At 43.9% G+C, this 21,951-nt stretch overlaps 1 protein-coding gene across 1 annotated transcript in view; it reads left to right on the top strand.

Moving 5' to 3' along the window:
* Positions 1 to 21,951, top strand: part of LOC129137717 (keratin, type I cytoskeletal 14-like) — a 29,443-nt gene that overhangs the window by 7,097 nt on the left and 395 nt on the right. Inside the window, exons 2-3 of the mRNA XM_054671133.1 lie at positions 1,595 to 1,677; positions 1,800 to 2,107. Of these exons, the coding sequence (XP_054527108.1) occupies positions 1,595 to 1,677; positions 1,800 to 2,107 (391 nt within the window). The remainder of the gene's footprint in view (positions 1 to 1,594; positions 1,678 to 1,799; positions 2,108 to 21,951) is intronic.

The following is a 21,951-nucleotide window of genomic DNA, read 5'->3' as shown; positions in this document are numbered from 1 at the left end:
TGTGTCTGTGGGAGGAGAGGTGGCAGTAGTTTTGGCTACAGCTACGGCGGAGGATCTGGGGGTGGTTTTAGTGCCAGTAGTTTAGGCCATGGCTTTGGGGGTGGTTCCAGAGGTTTTGGTGGTGCTTCTGGAGGAGGCTATGGTAGTTCTCGGGGTTTTGGAGGTGGCTTTGGTGGTGGTTCTGGAAGTGGCTTTGGTGGTGGCTATGGGGGTGGGTTTGGGGGCTTTGGAGGTGGTGCTGGAGGTGGTGATGGTGGTATTCTGACTGCTAATGAGAAGAGCACCATGCAGGAACTCAATTCTCGGCTGGCCTCTTACTTGGATAAGGTACAGGCTCTAGAGGAGGCCAACAATGACCTGGAGAATAAGATCCAGGATTGGTATGACAAGAAGGGACCTGCTGCTACCCAGAAGAACTACTCCTCTTATTATGACACTATTGATGATCTCAAGGACCAGGTAGGTGCAGGAAGCCGTCTCTGTCTCGGTCTGTTTCTCTTACATTCTTTATCTTCAAAAAAAGGTAAAATGCTAAACTCTAAACTCAGAAAATAACCAGGGAATCCACCTTTTGGAAATGTACCCTTTCATCAGAAACAAACTTGTGTTTGGTTTCTGGGGATCCCAGGATAGGACTTTGGCCTGTGCTCTGAGCATTTATTTCCTCTTCCTCAACTTTCAGAGTTTGGGCAGAGCAGAGAGGAGGCCTGGGTTAACATGAGCTGAGCTGGGACTGGATGTGGAACCTCCTTTAAGTCTGGTCTAAGTCAATACTCTCTCTTCCTTTGCACTTCTCCTGGGCTTCTTTAGGAGTGTATCTTGATCTTTTAAGGTATTTTGGACCTGATTGTACATGTTGATTATTCAAGTGATGGAGAAGATCCAGAACTCTGGGAATGGAAGCTATCTATTCATCCATCCATCCATCCATCCATCCATCCCTCTCTCCCTCCACTCACATGTCTATCTATCTATCCATTTATTCAGCCACTCAGTTCAGTGAGTGCCTACCCTCAGGGTTGCTCTGGATAGACATAGTGATGTGCTAGACTTTGTTCTGGTGGAGCTCACAATCTGGCTCTTCAATATTCTCAGTGATTCCTCTTGTTTTAACTTCTGCACGTCTCTGGATGTGCTGTTTCTTCTACTTCAAACCTCTTCCATTTATTTACTAATGTTACATCTTAGCCATCCTTCAGGGCCCAATTCAATTGCCAACCACCTCCTTCCTGAAGTCTTTCTTGATCTCCCATTGCCATAAGCCACCTCTCCTTTCCTTGAACTCTTTTAGGACACTTTTGACTTTGTAGTCAATGGTGGGCTCCTTGAGGAACAGGATGTCAGTAATCTCTAAATCCTACAATGTCCTTTGCAGTAGATCTTCAAATATTTGTTGAATGAATGAGTGAATGAAGGCCACACCAAACATCTTCGCTGAAGGCTGGAAGGGGTCTGTGCCATGTCCCAGCTGTTGGAAGTTCCTCTTGAGAATCTTCCTGGATGGAATCCTCACCTCCTGTGGCTTTGCCTGGCCTCTTGCCCTCCTAGCAGTGGTCCACAGCATGATTTCATGGCTGTGTCCTTTTTTTTTCAGATTGTGGACCTGACAGTGGGCAGCAATAAAACTCTTCTGGACATCGACAACACTCACATGACACTGGATGACTTCAGGATAAAGTGAGTCCTGCTACTCTTTTCCTCTCCTGTCTTCAGCCCTTTCCCTGAAACCTCAGCACTCTGGAGGTCCTGGTAGGGCCTGGTTCCCTCTTGATTGTTTTCTACCCCTGGCTGGTCTGCAGGTTCGAGATGGAGCAAAACCTGCGGCAAGGAGTGGATGCCGACATCAATGGCGTGCGGCAGGTGCTGGACAATCTGATCACGGAGAAGTCTGACCTGGAGATGCGGTATGAGACTCTGCAGGAGGAGCTGATGGCCCTCAAGAAGAATCATAAGGTGGTAGGGTGCTGGGGCTTATGGCTTACCGGGGAGAGGGAGGAGCAGAAATGCAGAGACAGCAGGGGAGCTTTGGAGCATTACCTGGGAGACACCCTCTCCTTTGCTCTTGAGGACACTTTCAGCTTCTCCTTGGCATCACCTGTGGTAGTGGGTGGGCTTTGGCTTCACAATTGTGTCCCCTTTTTGTACCCTGGGGGGACCAGAGGGAGAAATCTGAAAGGTGGTGCAGGGGACTTTATCCCTGATTTTATCTCCCTTTCCTCCATGGCAGGGAGGAAAAGTTTCGAGTGGTCAACAGTGTCAAATGCCATGAATAGGTGGTGGATGAGAGAGGGAAAGCCACTGGAGTTAACTCTGTGCGTGTGTGCACATGTGTATGCTTGCTTATATTTGGAAAGACCTACAATGTTACTGAGTTCTTATTCTGTGTCAGGAACTGTGTCATGTGCTCTACAAGTATGACCTCATTTCTTGGGTTGACTGATGAAAAATAAAAGAGTGTATGACAGTGGTAGGGATAGAACCAGAGTGCTGGAGGTTAAGGAAAGGGTGAGTGGGTGGATACAGGCAGTCATTGCAGAGAAGAAAGCTGATGCAAAGAAGGAAATAGAATGTTAGGTAGAAATGTAAGAGGAAGGGAAGTCTAGGGAGCTCACTTAGGATGACTTTGATTTCAGTAAGGTGGGAGGCAAGATTGAGTAGAGGGAGCATGAAAGAGCAAAGAAGGTATGTGACAGATGTTGTGGGGAATGTGATGGGGGAGCCAAAAGCTACATGTGTAAAATGATATAATTGAGACCTCTTCTATCAAGGCTCAGAAGGGCAGAAAACACAAATACAGAGGGCAGGGGTTACTTGTGTATTGGCAAATGGTTAAGGTGGTTGAGAAATTGGTGCTCCCAACCCCCTATTCACTTTTTCTTAATCTTGAATTTACAATAGCTTGATTTCTTTCAAGATCCTATTTCAAAAAGACAATTGTGACAGCTAAAAATCCCTCCTCTAGATTGGGATGTCATTGATGTGTTGTCAGAGAAAGCTTTGGAGGCTTCCAGCTCCCCTCCGCCTTCAAGAAATCTGAAAAGAGCCGGGCGCGATGGCTGACACCTGTAGTCCCAGCACTTTGGGAGGCTGAGGAGGGTGGATCATGAGGTCAGGAGTTAGAGACCAGCCTGAATGGTGAAACCCCCTCTCTACTAAAAATACAAAAAGTTAGCTGGGCATCATGGCGCATGCCTGTAGTCCCAGCTACTTGGGAGGCTGAGGCAGGAGAATTGCTTGAATCTGCCAGGTGGAGGTTGCAGTGAGCCGAGATCGCGCCACTGCACTCCAGCCTGGGCGACAGAGCAAGACACCATCTCAAAAAAAAAAAAAAAAAGTAATCTGAAAAGAAAACTAACTCATGTAAGTAGGTCCATAGGGCCATTGTCTCTGCCCCTCCCTAAGTGGCTTTCATGCAGAAAAGATAACAGGGAGTGTGTCTGACCTACAAAGAGATGGAAGATTGGTATAGGGTGATGCTATCACATGAAATAGTCTGGGGCTAGGGACAATTGAAGAGATTATACTGCGGAATGAAGACTAAGCCTGGCTGATTAATAGCAATACAAAGATGACAGCCACTGAGCTCAGGGATCATAAAATTCCTAATAGTGTTTGCAGTGTGACTCTCAAATCATTTCTGTGCAGATTCTGTCTGGCTAGTGAGTACTGGAAATTTCAGATATTCATAGGTTCTTATCCCCATCTAAGTCTTTGAAGAGTTTGAAATCCACTGTGCTTTCTTTTCCCCTCGCCTTGTTTTTCCTTTATCCCTTCCCTTGAGTTCTTTCTTTTATAGATTTTGCTGGGTACATTTAAGTTTGTAAGCTACACTGAGAAAGAGCAGTTCTGAACACAGTCATGAGTAAAGGCAATGAATTGGCTATTTCAAGGTTGAACTGGGGAGTCAGCTTTGCTACTAACTGGCCATGTAAGCTTGGACAAGTTGTTTCCCTCTCTGGACTTCAGTTTCCACATTTTTTAACTGAAGGGCTTAAACTAGATGAACTAAGGGTGTGTATTAGAAGCGAAAGGCAGTATGTTTTTGAAAATCTGGATACCCAGGTCCCCTTGTTGGAGCCTCATTAGATATGGAGTAGGGCCCAGGTATCTGTGGTTTTATAAAGTGATTTAATTCCCCCTTAAACTTCTGCCATGATTGAGGGCTTCCTGAGGCCTTCAGCAGAAGAAGATGTTAGCACTATGCTTCTTGTACAGTCTATAGAACCATTAGCCAAATAAACCTCTTTTCATTATAAATTACCCAGCATTTGGCATTCTTTTATAGCAATGCAAAACAGACTCACACAAGGGATCTCCAGTTCTAGCATAATATGAGGGGAGGGTCAGGGGAGCAGGGGGTAAAGAAAGAGAGAGCACATACACGTTTTACTCTCTGGAAAGGAGGCTATCTATTATTTACACAATTGAAAACTGGGGAGCCAAGACAATAGTGTAATATTTTCACATTATTAATGTATAGATGTGTTTTGAAAGACTTAGCAGTTAATGCACATGGGCACTCACCTGCTTTTCCCAAAGAAATAACAAAATTGGAAAAGAAACAGGGCAGAATAAAAGCAGGGCCTTCTTCAGGTAATGAATATAGACATGTACCAGTCATGGGCTCAACCCTCAAGAAGCTTGAATTTTGTGCCCCATCTTTTCCTAGCTTTCTGACACTTGGTAAGAACTCCCAGACCCACTGACACTTAGGTATTCAGACTTACTGTGTTTAGAAGTGTTATTCTGCCAGGGAAATTTGCATTTTGAGGAACCTATGCCAAGGAACTGCATTTTGAACCAATGTTTATGGGAGAAATGTGGGGAAAGGCTGCCTGCCAGGAGGCTGAAATCTGGTTTTTGGATGCCCATGATGATGTGGGGGGAACCAAATAATTGAGAGTCTATAGTGGAAATGGATGCCTGCAATGGGCGTCAAGAATAGGGCAGGGGGCTTTAAGAAGCAGTGGGGAGTGGGCCTTTGTATAAACCCTACATGGTGAATTGTTCACTCCAGTAGTAGCTGGACTAGAGATAGGAGGTTAGGGAAATCAATGTGGATGCTTCAGGGTGAAGAATTCTTAAGCACAAATTTTAGTTTGTGGGACAACTGAGACGGCACACATATCCAAGTTCCATCCTTTTTGAAATGGATTGTTGATAAGGCAGTATTTCATAGTTGTTCCACTGAAAGGAAAAGTCCATCTCAGCCAAGTGGACTGTAAAATCAGACCTACAGGCTCCTTATCTCCCAGTAACTCCCAAATCCCTAAGGTGTGAGCTCAGGCCTGACCCAGCGCCAACAATGTGGCTTGGATGTGGCTAGAAAAGCCCCAAGCACTCCCCACGGCTGGCTATTTGCCATGTGGCTCCGTTAGCAGTCAAGAGGAGATTCTCCTCTAGGGCCTTCTTGTTGCACAGAGTAGTTGCACACTCTCAGGATAAAGAGCTGGCTTATAGCTGTTTGGGACTGGAGGGGCAAGTTCTTTACTCTCAAAAAGCGACCCTACTCATTGCCCCTCTCTAGGCAGACGTGCACTATCTCAGCTTCCATAATTCTCTATTTAAAATGCAGTTGCTCTGCAAGCATTCACACCTTATTATCATCTAAAATCTCTTGAGCTGCTTTTAGATGCTTTTTGAGAGTGAAGCTCTGGGTTAACAGTTTAATGCAGTGGTATTTCGCATGGTCCGCAGACCAGCAGAAGCAGCAGCATCTGGGTACTTGTTAGGCATATAAACTCTCAAGCTCTACCCAGACCTAAAACTCTAGACATGAAGCACAGTAACTTGTGTTTTAACAAGTGCTCTAGGTCATTCTGATGCATGCTAAGGTTTGAGAACCCCTGGCATAATGAGAGGAATTTGGGCTTTGGGGCCAGACACACCTGGGTTTGAATCTGATCTCCATACTACCTAGGTAACCTAGGATAATGACAAGAGCTAATATTTATTGAACAACGTGCCGTTTATCAGATAATGTGCTAAGCACATTTAAGGGCTTATCATGTACATATGTATAGGTGTGTGTGTGTGTGTGTGTGTGCGCGCGCGTGCGTGTAGAATTCCTATGGATTAAGATACTATTTTTATCCTCAATTTAGAGGTGAGGAAGCTGAAGCTCTGTAAGTGAGTTGCCTGAGATCCCATAGTGGTGGCGCTCAGCTCAGGTAATCTGGCTCTAGAGTCTGAGATTTTAAATTTCTACTCAACCTAAGCCTCAGTTTCCTCATTTGTAAAATGAGGCTAGTATTACCCTACTTTGGAGTTTTGAAGAATAGAAATAATAAATCTTGAGACCAGTTCTCACTAGGCAGTCTAGAGCAAATGCTTTTAGAAAGAACCCCTTCTGTAGAATCTACAGCATAGATGGTGCTTTTTCATGAAGATGTCACCCATAGTGTAACTAGGGCAGCAGGAGAGAGGCACAGCTGTAGGAAGAGTCACACAAGCTGCAGCTTTAATCCAGGCTAGGCCCCTTCCTGCTTACCATCCCCACCTTTCACCCAGGCCTAGTGGAGTTAAGGGAAGCAGCCCTCTCTATGGAAATTCCTCCTCTGCGGTGATTCAGGTAGACCCCAAGGGATCACCTTACTGGGAAACTGGGGCTGTACTGCACTCCTCCATCGGTGATCTCTGGTGAGAACAAGATTGACAGAAAGGCTTCTCTCCCAGACGTACCCTGCAAGCAGTTTAGAGATCCACACACCCTGTTAGTGAAAATGACAGGTGACGTGGGTCTCAGAAAAATGCCTCTTCTTTTCTCATCTTCCTTATAGCTCCTAATTGGCTTGGGGAACAGGTGTAAGAGAGATTCCTTCCTATGCTTCCTATTGAAAGGTTGCCATGGAGACCAGGCCCAGCATTTGCCTCTGCCCTATTGGCAGTGAACAAATGGCTCCTGGGCTCTTATCCTCATTATTGCAAACCCCCTTTCCAGTGGCTCTCCCTATCTCAATGTTGCCTACAGTAGAATAAAAGTAATTCGTTCATTTAAACTTTGTTAGTTGAGCATCTACTATGTGCCAAGCACTGTTCTATTTCTGGAGAATCAGGGGTGAATAAAACAAATGCCTCTTGAACTAAATTAAATTGAATCAGATTGAACGGCTCATCCCTGGGCGAGACACTGAACTAACTCAGTGGTGCAGAGGATCCCAATTGATTTCATAATAATTCATTTCACAAATATTTATTAAGCACTTACTCTGGACAAAGCACTATTCTAGCTGCTGAGGATACAGCAGTGTCTAAAGCCTTTGCTTTAAGAGAACGTACTTTCTTAAAGAGGAAGACATAAAATAAGTAAATATATAAGTAGGATAATGATATTAGATGATTATAAGTGCTATGAAGGTAATAATTTAGAAAATGACTAATGGGATATAAGGCTACTTTAAACAAAGAGGTCAGATCTCCTAATGAATCTGATTTGAGATCAGAAAGATGAAAAGCAACTGGCCATGGGAAGATCTAAGGGAAGAACACTCCAGGCAGGGAAACAGTATTTGCAGAGTCTCTAAGCTGGAAATACCTTGGCTTATTCAAGGGACTGAAAGAAAACGGAGCAAGGTAAATAGTAAAAAGAGTTAGGTAGAGGTTGCATCATTCAAGATCTGCTAGATCAAGGTAGTTTAGATTTTGATCTCATGTGATGTGAAGCCATTGGAGAGTTCTAGGCAGTGGACATACATGATATGATTTATGTTTTATAAGGATGCTCTGGAAAGCTGTGTGGAAAATGGACGTGCGAGGAAATGAGTGGAAGCTGGGAGATCAGTGGAGTAGAGATGGCAATGTTCCATTTAATTTTTTAAAGTTGTGACCAAGCAAGTGTGTGATATAAGCAACAAATTACAAAGACTGAATATGCATGCCTTGAGTTTAAATGAGTGACTTACAAAGGTGTCAGGCTATATTCATTATGCTGCCTCTCATCTCAATTAACTAGGACCCTTTCAGTTTAGAGCTGAGACCAAAGAGGTCTCTCTAATTTACAACCCTTTTTCCATTTGTAGGTACGTGTGTGGGTGTCTGTGTGTTTGCATATGCACGTGTGGCATCTCAGTGTCTTCTCATCTAGTTCTCTAAAATTAATTCTGACCACACCTAATTAATATATATCCCGAAGAACAAAATAAGAAAAATTGCAAAATTTAAAGTGATCACAGGGCTGGCTATTCTTATACTTGCAGAAAAAAATCCCGAAACCCAGTTTATGAAATCTTGGGCTTACAAACTAGATAAACTAGAAGATAATTATTCACATTACTCATTATTCTTTCTTATTGTTTGCTTTCCCCAAACAGTCACTAACTTATTCCTTTAAATAGCAATTTCTCTAGCACAGTTAAGTTTTTTATTTACAAGTCGTGAACCAATCATTACTGATCATTAACTGTGTGACAGTGGGGCTAGAGGGCAGGGGAATTCAATTAAATTCAACGAACATTCGTTGAGGTCTACTTTGTACATATAAGAAAGAAGGTAAGTCCTGGGGAAAGTACAAAGATAAATAAGGTTAATTTCTTGCTTCCTGGAAGCATGAAACTGTGTGAGGGAAGACAGCCAGTACACAGCTAGTTATAACATGAGGCAGCCTAGAATAGAAGTCTGTTAAAAAAAAAAAAGTGCTATGAAACATGGAAAGAGCAATTTGTTCTGACTGGGAGAAATGGGGAAGGCTTCATAGAAGGGATTTTTTTTTTCATTTATTCATTCAACAGCCTTCATCAAGCACCCACTATATGCCAGAAACTGTGATAGATACTGGGACTACCATGGTAAACAAGACCCTAGGTGAGCAATTACAATCTAGTGTGATCACATAGGCTATGTGAGGGAGAGTGCAGGGTGCTCTGGGAATACAAATGAATGGCATCAAGGCTAGCCTTGGACAGGCTTGGATAGGCTTCTTGGAGGGGTTATCATCTAAGCTGAGATAGAAGAGTACAGGTTGGCTGGGTAAGAGCTGTGGTGGGAATTGGGGACAGTGTTCTAGGCAGAGGAAGCAGCATCTGGTAAGGTTTAGTGGTGTGCATAGGGAGAGGAAGAGCGGGACAGATAATAGTAATTTTGAATTACTGAATGAATAAAAATAGTAATTTCCTGATATGTATTTGAATAAGCCATATCTCAAATCTACTGCAGGAGATTTTTGTAGAACTGCTTCTTAGAAATCAGATTCTTTTCCACTAGCCACTCTTAATGAATCGTCTTTGATTAAGACAAAGGAATACCCAATAATTAATAGTGCAATAGCTCTACCACACTTCTATATTCCTGACTAGTCCTGGGAAGGTTGAGGAAGAGGGGTGAGACACCCATTCCTGGGTATTTGTTTCTTCTGCAGCAGCATTGTGTCTTGTCATTGGGCTTCAGATAATGTTCATAGGATCATAGAAGACAGCAACACAAAACTTTTTTTCCCTGGAGATTTGCACCCCAAACCAATCCTTGTGGATCTGCTAGAGGTGACTGCCTTCATTTGGTAGCCCCTTTTGTGGGTCTTTTAGATGTTAATGAAGGTCTTAACACTTACTGACACGTTGTTGCAGAGAAAATCAAGACGACCAATTTAACAAATTTCAAAAGCATTGTCTTGTAATCATTTATTATATTTAACTACTTAAACAGTCTCCACAAGTACACAACTCATTTCAAAAACTGAAAACAACAGAACTTTAAAAAACTTTTAAAAATAAAATGTAACAGATATACAGAAAATACATGAAACATAAATGTACAGCTAGCAAATTATTTTAAAGTGAACAACTGGCTAACCCCCACCCTGGTCCAGAAATAGAACTTTGCCAGTATATCAGAAGCCTTTTGTATGTCCCTGACCAATCATCATCTCTCTACCCGCTAAATATAATTACTATCCTTTCAATGTAATTATTTCACTGTATTTCTTTATAGTTTTACCACCCAACTATGTATTCCAAAACTATATATAATAGTGGATACATAAAGAATATATATAGTATATATACAAATAATATATAATTCTGTTTTCTTTTTGAATTTATAATGTAATATACTCTTTTGGCTTATTTCACTCAGCATTGTGCTTATGAAAGTCATCCATGTTGTTGCATGTAGCTGTACAAGCATGCCATTGTGGGCATACACCACAAGTTATTTATTCATTCCATTGTTTCCAGGCATGTGGATACCTTCTGTTCCTCAGTTATTATGAATAATGGTGCTTTGAAAATTCTTGTACCTGTCTTTTGACATATATATGCACACGTTGCTTTTGGGTATGTATCTAAGACTGAATTTGCTGGGTTATAGGATGTACATAGATTCACATAATGCCAGTTTTCCAAAGTGGTTGAGCCTATTTACATTCCCTTCAGTGGCATATGAGAGTTCTTATTGCTCCACACCTTCACGAACACTTCATACTGCCAGTCTCTTTAATTACAGATATTCTGGTTGATATGTAGTGGTAACTGATTGTGGTTTCAATATGCATTTCCCTGATCATTAATGTGGTTGAACATCATTTTGTGTGCTTAATTGGCCACTGGACTATCTTATTTTGTGAAGCACCTATTGAAGTCTCTTGACCACATTTACACTGAAATAATGCAGTAATACTTCTGAGTGGATGTTAGAGATTATGCAGAATTTCGTCAAGGATTGTTGAACAACCTTATGTGGCTGGAGTACAAGGTGTATGTGGGGAACCTAAACCATGGAAGATGGGAGTGATGTGATCAGATTTGCATTTTAAAATACTTTCTTTGGAAGCAGTGTAATGAATGGATTGGAGGGACTGAGACCAGAGACAGTGAAACCTGTTGGGAGGTTCTTTCAATAATCCTTATAAGAAAACAATGGTGACTACGTTAGGATTGGGGTAACAGAAATTAAGTTTGAGAGATATTCAGGAGGTAGCAGTAAGAGAATTTCTAACTGATTTGTTGGGGGGAGTGTTGGGAAATAAAGGGCCAAAAATGACTCCCGGCTTTTAGAATAGGAAACACAGATGGTAGAGTTGAGATTGGATAGACAATGGATAGCATTTTTGACAAGCTAATGTTGAGGTTTCTGTGAGAAATCTGAACGGATCTCTCCAGAAGTCAATTGAAAATATGGATTCGGAGTGTGTGTGTGTGTGTGTGTGTGTGTGTGTGCATGCAGATGCATGTGAGCGTGTGTGTATGTGTTTCTCTGTGTGTCACATTTTCTTAAATGAAAATGGCTGATTGCCTAGTCCTAAGAATGACTGTTATTGCTTGGGAATGAAACAGAATATCTGTGCTTGAATGTTTAAGATTTATGGTTGCTTTAAATCAGGGTTTCTCAATCTTAGCGCTATTGGCATTTTGGGCTGGATAATTCTTTGTTATGGAAAGCTGTTCTGCATGTTGCAAGATGTTTAGCAGCATCCCTGGCCTCTACCCACTGGATGCCAGTGGCAGAATCCTTCCCAGTTGTGACAACCAAAAATGTCCCCAGACATTGCCAAATGTCTCCTGTGGGCAAAAGCACCCCCAATGAGAACCAGAGCTTCAAATGTTAATTTGGGTATTATCTGTATATATTATCCTATATAAAGATAATAGGTGACAGGTGATATATATGGAGAGAGAGATATATATATATACACACATATATATGTGTGTGATAATATATACAGATAATATATAGATGACAGCTGAGAGCATGAGAATGAATAAAAGAGCCCATGAAAAGCATATAGCAAAAAAAGGAAGTTGGCTAAGGATATAACCTTGAGAAATGCCTACTTATAGGGTGTGAGTGAGAAGCTAAGAAAGACGAATGAAGGGGAACAATCAAAGAGGTAGGAAGACAACCAAAAGACACAGAGGATTGGGAGGAAACCCTATCAATAAGGAGAAAGTGTCTGGTCAATGGAATCAAAGGGTACAGATAAGTAGACCTAGTAAGGCCTGGGAATAGGGGAGGCAAGGAACGGCTGTACTTTGCGGGAATTAATTATTTCACATACATACAGGACAGTGCCAGGCACGATACTGTGGAATAGTCATATGTTACCTCCTAAGGGGGAATGCTGCCGCCAAGGGCATTATAAAGGAGTAAACTATCAAAATACTTATCTCATTGTGCTGTAATAATTTGTTTATGTTTATTTATTATCTGATCTTCCTTGTGAGTATCTAGAGATAGTGACTTAAATATTATTCATCTTTGTATCTGCAATACCTATTGAGTGTGTGGCTTATAAATGGCTCAATAAATATGGGTTGATTGAAGATATGAAAGTGTAATTTTCTTCCATTGTATTCCTTTGGGGCCAGAGAAATAACCAGAAAAAATTTTTGGCACAGAGACCCATGAATTTGGAATAGGCAAAACAACTATGATGAGCTGTTTAATCAAAGGGGCTATGAGATTTTAATCAGATATGGAGACAAAGGAGAAATTGGTAAACTGGAAGTAAGGGAGAAGTTCACCATCTTGATGAGGGTGAAATGACAGAGATAGAAGGATTGGAAGGAGGTTTTAGTCAGAGAAGAGGTTTTCCAAGAGGAAACAGTCACTGAGTTCCTACTCTGTGTCAGCACTGTGTTGGATTTCTCACTGACACCTTAGTACATAAATAAGTGGATAAACGAGAAAATTGGCACACATTGTTATAATTTATCCTCATAATGGCTCCATGGAGATGAAATGAGGCTCATAGTGGTTAAGTAACTTATTTCACATTCATCCATCAGACCCGATATAGGCCACTTAGTTGCAGCCAAGTGAAAGACTGGGCCCTCCCAAAGAAAGCTAGTGGGCCAGAGGGATATGCCAGGCTGCGTTTCAGACTCTTCATGGGGAGGATAGAGAAATTCCCTAAGGAAGAAGCTTTAAATCACAGTTATCAGGAGGGTATGGCAAACTGCAATGGGACTGGGCAGCTAGAGTTTCTAGGCGGAGTTGATAACTTGCAATATATGCAGGTTCAAATCCTGCATTTGTCATTTCCCAGCAAGTCACTTCAACTCTCTAAATCTCAGTTTTTAATCTGTAAAATCGTAAACTGAACCTTACAGGTTGCCATGAGGGTTATATGTGACAATAGATATAAGGAACCTTTGCAAACTAGAGTGTGTTATGCAAATGTTAGGTGTCATTATCATCTCCTATTTCTTTTTCCATTAAGACAATTCTAGGGACTCTTTCTATCCTGTGCAAGATGGGATCCATTTCGGCAAACTGCATGTAAACCCTTTAATATGATGTGCAGAGATATATTTATTTTCTTGAAAAAAATAGAAATGCCTTAAAATTGGCATTTGTCCTAAAATGTTAGGTCACACTGCATGCACCAGAGCTGTCTTCCTGTAGTAGGAACATCTTCAGGGGTTTTTCCAGCAAGGCAGGTTTACTAAGAACAGAGTATTCTGATTCCCAGTATGACCTTTGGGGTCAAGACACTTTCTGGGAGGAGAAGATGGAAGGAGTGAATAAGCAGCCCTGTCGTGTGTTCTCCAAAGTAATAAGCAACCTTCAGCCATCATTGCTGGAAAGTTGCTGCTCTCCATTTCTACCATAAGGCAGTTCGTTGGAGAATAAGATCAAGCCACTATTTATCTGGAGAGTACTTGGAATTTCCAGGTATTTAAACCACTTGCTCTGTATGTCTTGAACACCTACTATGTAGCTAGCTTTGTGCCAGTTGTGAATAACTGCTCTATACCCCTGATGAATGCACAGGAAAGGCAGAAAACCCTGTCATCAGACTCTCAGAGCAAAATGGATCCCACAAGCAGGGCAGCTGGAGTCCTGAGAAGGCAGCCATTATTGGGACTTGATATGATCTGCAGGGCAAAGCCTTAGTGAAGATAGAGATAGGAATAAATTTGACTAGGTTTCTCATATCTCTGTGGAAATTTTAATTTTTTTGCTTTTACCCAGCTTTCTATAGGAGTATGCATGCACATGCATGTGCACACTCACACATGCACAACACACATCCTGGATCATACAAATACCTTTCTTGAATACTCGGTATGTGCCAGGCACTGAACTAGGCATTGAGGGCACAATGATGGCCAAAGCTATGCCTCATTTGGCTCTCCACATCAGGCTCTTAAAATAGCTGGACCTCAAGTACTTTTAATCTTCAGTCTTCACAACTCGCTTCTTATTCTTGGCCCCAGCCTCCTTAGGGCTTCATTTTCTGGTTTTTCTTTTTCCCCATCACTTCTTTTTACCATTTCCCCCCACCACTTGCTTGTCCTCTTTATTTTCAGCCAATTGACAAGTAAATGCAAATATCTACAGCTCAACCCTAAAGACATCCCTGAGTCGCCCCTTGCAGTTACTCCAGACTGCGTTCTACCCTAGAGCCCTCTTTCGCTGCCTTAGCCCTGCAGCAGGCAGAAAGCAGCACTGCTGGTTTTCTTCTCTGTCTTCATCATTGTTACATCAAACGTTCCCAAGTGTCTAAAGTCCCTTTTCCCTCCTGCTCCACTCCTCTGCCATGTTTATTAGTTCTTCATCTCTTCATCAAAAATCTCTTTAGCCTCCATGTCTTATTTTTCAGTGGCAATGAGCTTTCAGGCCATCTCATTCTTTTTCTCTGGGTTTTTGTCTAGTTCTCTGATTTCTAGTCTTTTCTCAGCTAGATATAAAACATGATCTAACTCTGGACAGCTAAAAAATATATATAGTGCCTATTTTGCTGCCTGGATTTCATCAGATTACATGTTTATATGTGCCTTAGAGTGCCTTCAGAGAATCAGGTCCATTCTTAATTGTATGCGCTAATTGAGGTTATCATTGGTACTAATAAGCTCAGAATGATGTCCTTTTGGCTTAGAGATGTATTTAAGAATTTGTTTTACAGCCACCTCTGTTCCTAATTCTGTTTTTCCTGGGCTGATATTAGGATGAGTTTGCATTTCCCAAGCACACAAGCATTGTTGGCAAAGGGAGGAGGGAGCCTGGTGGTTGAGAGTGGAGGCGCCTGGATGCAGCCTCTGCATTGAAGGAGGGGCAAACTCGGACTCTAAATGACCACAGATAATTCAGAAAATAAAGGATCCACAGACTGATAATCAAGTGGCGAATGTGCTTTAAACACTGCGGCAGGCTTCAAGCTATGATGAAGTGTTTTTTGGAGCTGCTCTTGTTGCAGCTGTGAGGTTGCTTTTCATAACAGAGCAGAGCAGTACTGGGGACACTAACTAGGCTGCAGAGGCCAGACTTTGAGGGGCCACTAGCAGGTCTAATGTCTAGTGTCTGAAGGGTGGGGCAAGCCCAGGCCATCAGAAAAAGCTGATTGAGACTCAGAGGCCCAAAGGGTAGAGGGGTTCTCACAGTCAGGGAATTTTGGAAAATTAACTTATTCACTGTAGTCTCTACTAGGAACTGGAAGGTTCAGAGATCTAGGTCCAGCCTTATCCATATGGACTAAGATTTGGAGTAGGGCTTTAGGACCAGAGGAATATCCAATGTTAAGAAGGACATGAAGACAGACAGATAGACGCTCTGTTGTACTTCCTGAGTTAACACAGAGAAGTTGGAGAAAGTGGGAAGGAGGATAGGGATTAGGGAAGTGCTGTAACTCAGAGGTTATACAAAAACTTTGTGTTTAGCCCTAGCGCTGCCAATGAATTGCTAGTGAAGCTATTTTAGGTCCCACCAAGTGGTAGGGCTAAGGATGCAGATACTACTGATATTTCATCAAATTAAAGATGCACGCTTCTCTTTTCTTTGAAGACAAAATTGGCCTTGAAATCAATGACATTTTACAATGGCTCTCGTCATTTTTCATTTTTGGTGTTTTTGAAATTTGTATGCAACTTCTACTTGATGCCATTTTAGACTTGAAATGTACTATATACCTTGCCACAATTGGCTCATGATAAGGACAGGGCTGAGCTTGCAGTGACTCTAGCTGTGAAGGGTTGAGCTAATGAGGGTTGCTGTTCCTTTAGAATTTTGACAGCCACATCCCACTGTTGGCTCAAACAGGGGCACTGTCAAAACGAACCACAAATCTATACAGATCTTATAGGATCACAGGCTGATATAAGACACAGTTCTTCATTCTGCATTGCACCACTGGTCCTTGGGACCCAGGGGGAATCCTTCACATACATTACTGTTAAATTTAACCTTGTTTCATTTAACTCATCATCCCATTCATTCACTCAGCAAACATTTAATGGGCCAGGTTTTGAGCTGGGTATTGGAATACAAAGATAGCCCATCACCTCCATGTACTATAGGGGAAAAGGTAATCAAAAGACTGATAGATAAATACTAAATTAGAAGTGTGCTTAGAGTTATGTGGAAGCACACAAAAGGAATACTCAGTCTAAACTAAAGTTTGGGAAGGATGAGACTAGAGTGATAGATTCACTTAGCCTCTTACTAGCTTTGTGATCCCTCTATGCCTCACCCTCTTTATGGCTAAAATGGGGATAATAATAGCACCTACCCATGGAATTGTAGGGATAAAATGAGTTAATTCATGTGGATCTTTTAGAACACATTTTGGAGTACAGTAAGGGCTGTATAAGTGTTAAATAAATCAAGGAAGGCACTTCAGCAGCTTGATCCTGAGCATTTGAGCAATTTCATAAAATATTAGTTGCTTAAAAAGAGCAGGACAAAACCTGTCACACAGAGTAGGGATAGAAAGAACATGGTACATTTTGAAATCTACCAGTTTAGTAGGACAGCATATGAACTGTGTATTGACAATACACAGCATCCCCAGATGGGCAGACCCCCGATGAAGCCTGCTTATTGGATCCTGACATCAGGGATAGCTGGTGAGCCCCTGTGCCCAACTGGGACCGGACTGACTTGGCATATGTACCTCTGGTTTTCCATCATCTTCCAACCCTGCTTGGCTTTGATCTTTGATGACTTCAGAGTTGGGGAGACAGACCTCTTTCCTCTCTCTGGCCGGGGGTGATCTCACACCCTGCATGATCTTGACTATAATAAAGCTTTCCTACTGCAAATCAGACTCAGACTTTGACTCATTTGTTCTTTGGGATTAAGAAGGGATAGGGTGGGCAGGACACAGTAGCTCATGTTTGTAATCCTAGCACTTTGGGAGGCTGAGACAGGAGGATCATTTGAGGCCAGGAGTTCAAGACTAGCCTGAGCAACATAGTGAGACCTGTCTTTACAGAAAACTAAAAAAAAAAAAAAAAAAAAAAATTAGACAGGCATGGTTACGGGCACCTGTGGTCCCAGCTACTCAGGAGACTGAGATGGGAGGATTGCTTGGGCCCAGGAGTTGGAGGCTTCAGTGAGCTATGATCGCATCACTGCATTGTCCATCCTTGGTGACAGAATAAAGGGATAATCAATCTGTTATAAAGAGTGTGGGTTCACTTTTCTATTGGTTAACTTTTGCTTGTAACAAAGGAACCCACATTTAATGGCTGAAAATAACGACCATTCATTTAGCTTACAGTTTTGCAGTTTAGACTGGGAAGCTCTGTTTCACTTTATGCATCTGTGGTTCGCTGCAAGTCGGCCAGGTGGCTCTTCCTCTGGTAGTTGGCTGGATGCTGGTTGGGGTGATGAGGATGAATGGCGTCTGTGACTCCCACCCTCCAGCCAACTAGCTTGAGCAAGTGTTCCAAGGTCATGAGCAGAAACATGCAAGGCCTCTTGAGGTTTAGGCTCAGAGAAGTCACTTTGGCTGTATTATATTGGCCAAGCAAGTCACAACCTAGCCCAGATTCAAGAGCAGGGGAAATAGACTTCTCTTGAGGGGAGGAACTGCAAAGTCATATGGCAATGGGCATGGATACAGGGAGGGCAATAACTGAAGCAATTTTTTGCAAGCAATCTACCATAGTCTATTGGCATGTCGTGTGTTAGCTATGGAGGAAAACAAGACAAAAATGATGTGGTCTTTGCTTGCAAGATTTCAAGTAAAAAATATAGGCATAAATAAAATCCTTCAAGGCAAAGTAAGGGACATTCCACAAGATATCAGCTAACGATATTCTCTAAAGATTCTGATAGTCAAAAATCCTTTTTATCGCTAGGGGCAAATAGCACCCCCTGCCTTCCCCAGCCTCCAGACCTCCGACTCTCTCCCAGTGTGACGCCTCCAACACTGAACTGCTCCCTGAATTCCCTGCATTGTCTCACCTGGCCAGGCCATTTCCCACAGCTTTCCCTGTGCCAGAAGCACCCACCACTGGAGCTGTTTTCTTCCCATTCCTCATTCTTCAAGTCTCAGCTTTTTAGAAAAACACTTTCTCCTTCCCTCCACCCATACCTGGCCAGGTATGGTGGCTCGTACCTGTAAACTCAGCACTTTGGGAGGCCGAGGCAGGCAGATTGCTTAAGCCCAGGAGTTCAAGACCAGCCTGGGCAACATAGCAAGAACACGTCTCTAAAAAAAAAAATTGGCCCAGGCGTGGTAGTGCATGTCTGTAGTCCTAGCTACCGAGGAGGCTGAGGTGGGAAGATCACCTGAGCCCAGGAGTTTGAGGCTGCAATGAGCTAGGATTGTGCCACTGCACTCTACCCTGGGTGACAGACCAAGACCCCGTCTCAACAAACAAACGAACAAACAAACAGAAAAAACCCAAAAAACAAAACAAAAAGCTCCTCCCAGCCCACACCTGCTGAGTGGTTGTCCCCTGCGGTGATGACTGACACATGCCATTTAACCTTCACGTTGCTGGTAATAGCTATTGATTTTATGGAGTGCCAGATACTGTGCTTTATATCTGATTTTTCATTTATTCCCCCGCAAGCCCTCTGAGGTTGGTGCTATTAGCCTCATTTCAGAAGTGGGGACACTGAGGCTCTGACAGGTGAGGTAACGGCCATTGCATGACATGGCTTTAAAATAAAATGGTGGCTCTGTGAATCAAACCCAGGCCACCCTGGCTCCAAGGCCCGGGCTCTAAACCACATGCCACACTGGTGTGATTATGGTCCATGTTTTATAGGGGAGGAAACTGGAGCTTACGGAGGGGAATACCTAGGCCTGGCTAATGAGTGGCTCTCACCCCAAGGCGTGGCTCTTTGCAAAGGCCAGGCCTGTCACTGCCTTGCTACATGGTCACTTAATCTTACCTGCTACATTATACTGCTGGGCCTCTGTTTTGTAGCTATTTGTGTAGATCTTTCCCTCCCCCACTCTCCCCTCTCCCATCTGCTGGGAGCTTGCTGGGGGCTGGGCCTGAGTCTCTTTCGTCTCTGAATTCTGCATGTGGCATAGGGCCTGGCTCAGAGCCCATGCACAGCACAAGAGTGAATGAGGGAATGAATAGTGTTTCCTGGGCATGGCTTTGGGCAAAGCAAGAAACTGCTTAGAGCTCCAGCAGCCCCGGGTCTATGTCCCCTCCTCCGACCCTGGCCTGCCTCCTGCCTTTGTCAGGAGCCTACAGTGTTTACCTCTTTCTCTTCCCCAAGTTCAGGTCATCCCCTGGGGACAGACATTCTGGGTCCAGGGCACCTGCCTGCTGGTTTCTGCTGAGCAGGACACCAGCTGTGGGACTTTAGGCAGGCTGAGGCCCCACTCTGTCTCAGTTTTCTGACCTATACAAACTTCTGGAGGTAGGCTAAAGCACGTGTTTGGGCTTTAAAAGAGGGAGAATCTTTGCTGAAGAAAATCTCACAGAAAGCTGAGTATATAAAACCAGTGTGAGTGCATGTGTGTGTATGTGTGAGTAGGTGTGAATACTGTGTGAGGTGTGTGTGAGCGCATGTGTGAGCATGTGTATGCATGTGTGTGTATGTGTGAGTAGGTGTGAATACTGTGAGGTGTGTGTGTGAGTGCATGTGTGAGCATGTGTATGCATGTGTATGTGTGAGTAGGCGTGAATACCATGTGAGGTGTGTAAGTGTGTGTCAGTGTGGGTGGTCACAGCGGATCCACTCAGCTCCCACCTCTCTGCTTAGGGCTCAGCAGGAGAGGATTGAAAATCTCTGGGCTAGAAGATTTCTATGCTTCCATCCTACAAGCGTAGGAGTTTTGTCTAAATCATCTTGCTGGGCTTTTAGATGCTTATTATGTTTCTTTTTCTTTTTTTTTTTTTTTGAGACAGAGTCTTCCTCTGTTGCCCAGGCTGGAGTGCAGTGGCTCAATCTCAGCTTACTGCAACCTCTGCTTCCCAGGCTCAAGCAATTCTTCCTGCCTCAGCCTCCCTAGTAGCTGGGATTACAGGTGCCTACCACCACACCCAGCTAATTTTTGTAGTTTTAGTAGAGATGGGGTTTCACCATGTTGGTCAGGCTGGTCTTAAACTCCCGACCTCAGGTGATCCACCTGCCTTGGCCTCCCAAAGTGCTGGGATTACAGGCGCGAGCCACCGTGCACAGCCAAGAAGATGCTTACTATGTTTCTTAGCAGTCAAGGTAAGGATAAGGATGAGGTAACATGGACATGGCAGGAATGGGAAACCTGGGGTTCCTGAAGCCTCCTCTCTTCTCCCCATGCTCCAGCTCTTTCTTCTGAAGCCTCAGACACGGATCTCCCTGTTGGGAAGTGTCTGTTTGGTTTCTGTGTGCCAGGTCCTCATTGTATGTTTACCAAGAGAGGACAGATATCTCTGGTGGATCTTCCCATCCCCACAGGCTCCAGCCCTAATCCCAGGCAAGGACTTTGGAGGAAGCACTTTCCTCTCCAACTGCAGCACATTCCACTGGAGGGGGAAGGGTCTTGGCAGGACTGAGCCAGGGGAGGGCAGAAGATGCTTCCTGGCACTGTGGTTCCTTGGTGCATCCCCCGTGCCTCCCTGGTGCTGGCACGGCTGGTAGGTCTTGGGCTGGTGCTTGGGCAGCCTGCTGAGGGCTGATGCTGGCACTGGGTAGTTCCTGCCTGGAATGGACGTGAGATACCTAAGGGAGCCGGTGAGGCTTTGTCTTCTGTTAATACTCTGTGTGTGTGTCTTTGCGGTGGGGTGGTGTTCCTTTTCAACTGACTTCAAAAAGCCCTTCAGATACCAGGCCCCTGTCATGGGATCAGGCATCAGCTACTCTTCCTTGGGGCAAAGGGGATCTCCCCTGTTCTCCCTCATCTCCCCTGTTCTCCCTCATCTCCCCCTGAGTCCCCAGGCCTGGGCATTCCTGGTGTTCCCAGCTCCTGGCAGCCCATCTCGCTATGCGATTCTCTGTGGTTTCTGCCTGATGAATGTTTATCCTGCAGCCGATTGGAGCCGGGATGAGCAGGGCCTCAGCATCCTGTCTCCAGAGCAGCTCTGAAGCTCCTTCCAGCTGCTGTTAGGAATGCCCCTTCTCCCCCAACCCCCTGCTCACCTGGTCCAGAAACTCACTAACCTGACCACCCCTCCCCCAAGTCTGCAAAGCCCCGCTTGCCAGCCTAAAGCCAGTGGAGCTTGGCATGAGTCAGAATTGAAAATAGTAAGCATCCCCTCAACCCATGATAGAGGTGAGACATGCTCACCGCTGCTTTTTTGAAAATGTGGAAAACACAGATCTTCATTAGAAATCATCTGTCTCTTGGCTGGGCGCGGTGGCTCACGCCTGTAATCCCAGCAGTTTGGAAGGCTGAGGTGAGTGGATCACTTGAGGCCAGGAGTTTGCAACCAGCCTGGCCAACATGGTGGAAACCCTGTCTACTAAAAATACAAAAATTAGCCAGGTGTGTTGGCAGGTACCTGTAATTCCAGCTATTCAGGGGGCTGAGGCAGGAGAATCACTTGAACCCAAGAGGCAGAAGTTGCAGTGAGCCAAGATTGCGCCACTGCCTTCCAGCTCGGGTGACGGAGTAAGACTCTGTCTCAAAAAAAAAAAAGAAAAGAAAAAAGAAAGTCACCTCTTTCATACCAACCCCTAACTGCGGGCTCCGTCTGTGAAGGCAGGGCCCAGGTGGACACAGCCCTTGTCTTTCCGCTCCCTCAGCGGTCATCAGCACTGGCAGAGATCGGGGTACAGTCATTGCTTGGTTAGTAGAACCTAATTCTGCCAGGACGCCTTCCAACACAGATCTAGGAGGGCCCCGGG

Source organism: Pan troglodytes, chromosome 19, assembly GCF_028858775.2.
Source record: "Pan troglodytes isolate AG18354 chromosome 19, NHGRI_mPanTro3-v2.0_pri, whole genome shotgun sequence".
Lineage (NCBI taxonomy): Eukaryota > Metazoa > Chordata > Mammalia > Primates > Hominidae > Pan > Pan troglodytes.
Note: the sequence above shows the minus strand (reverse complement) of the source record. Positions and strands in the feature narration are given on the sequence as shown.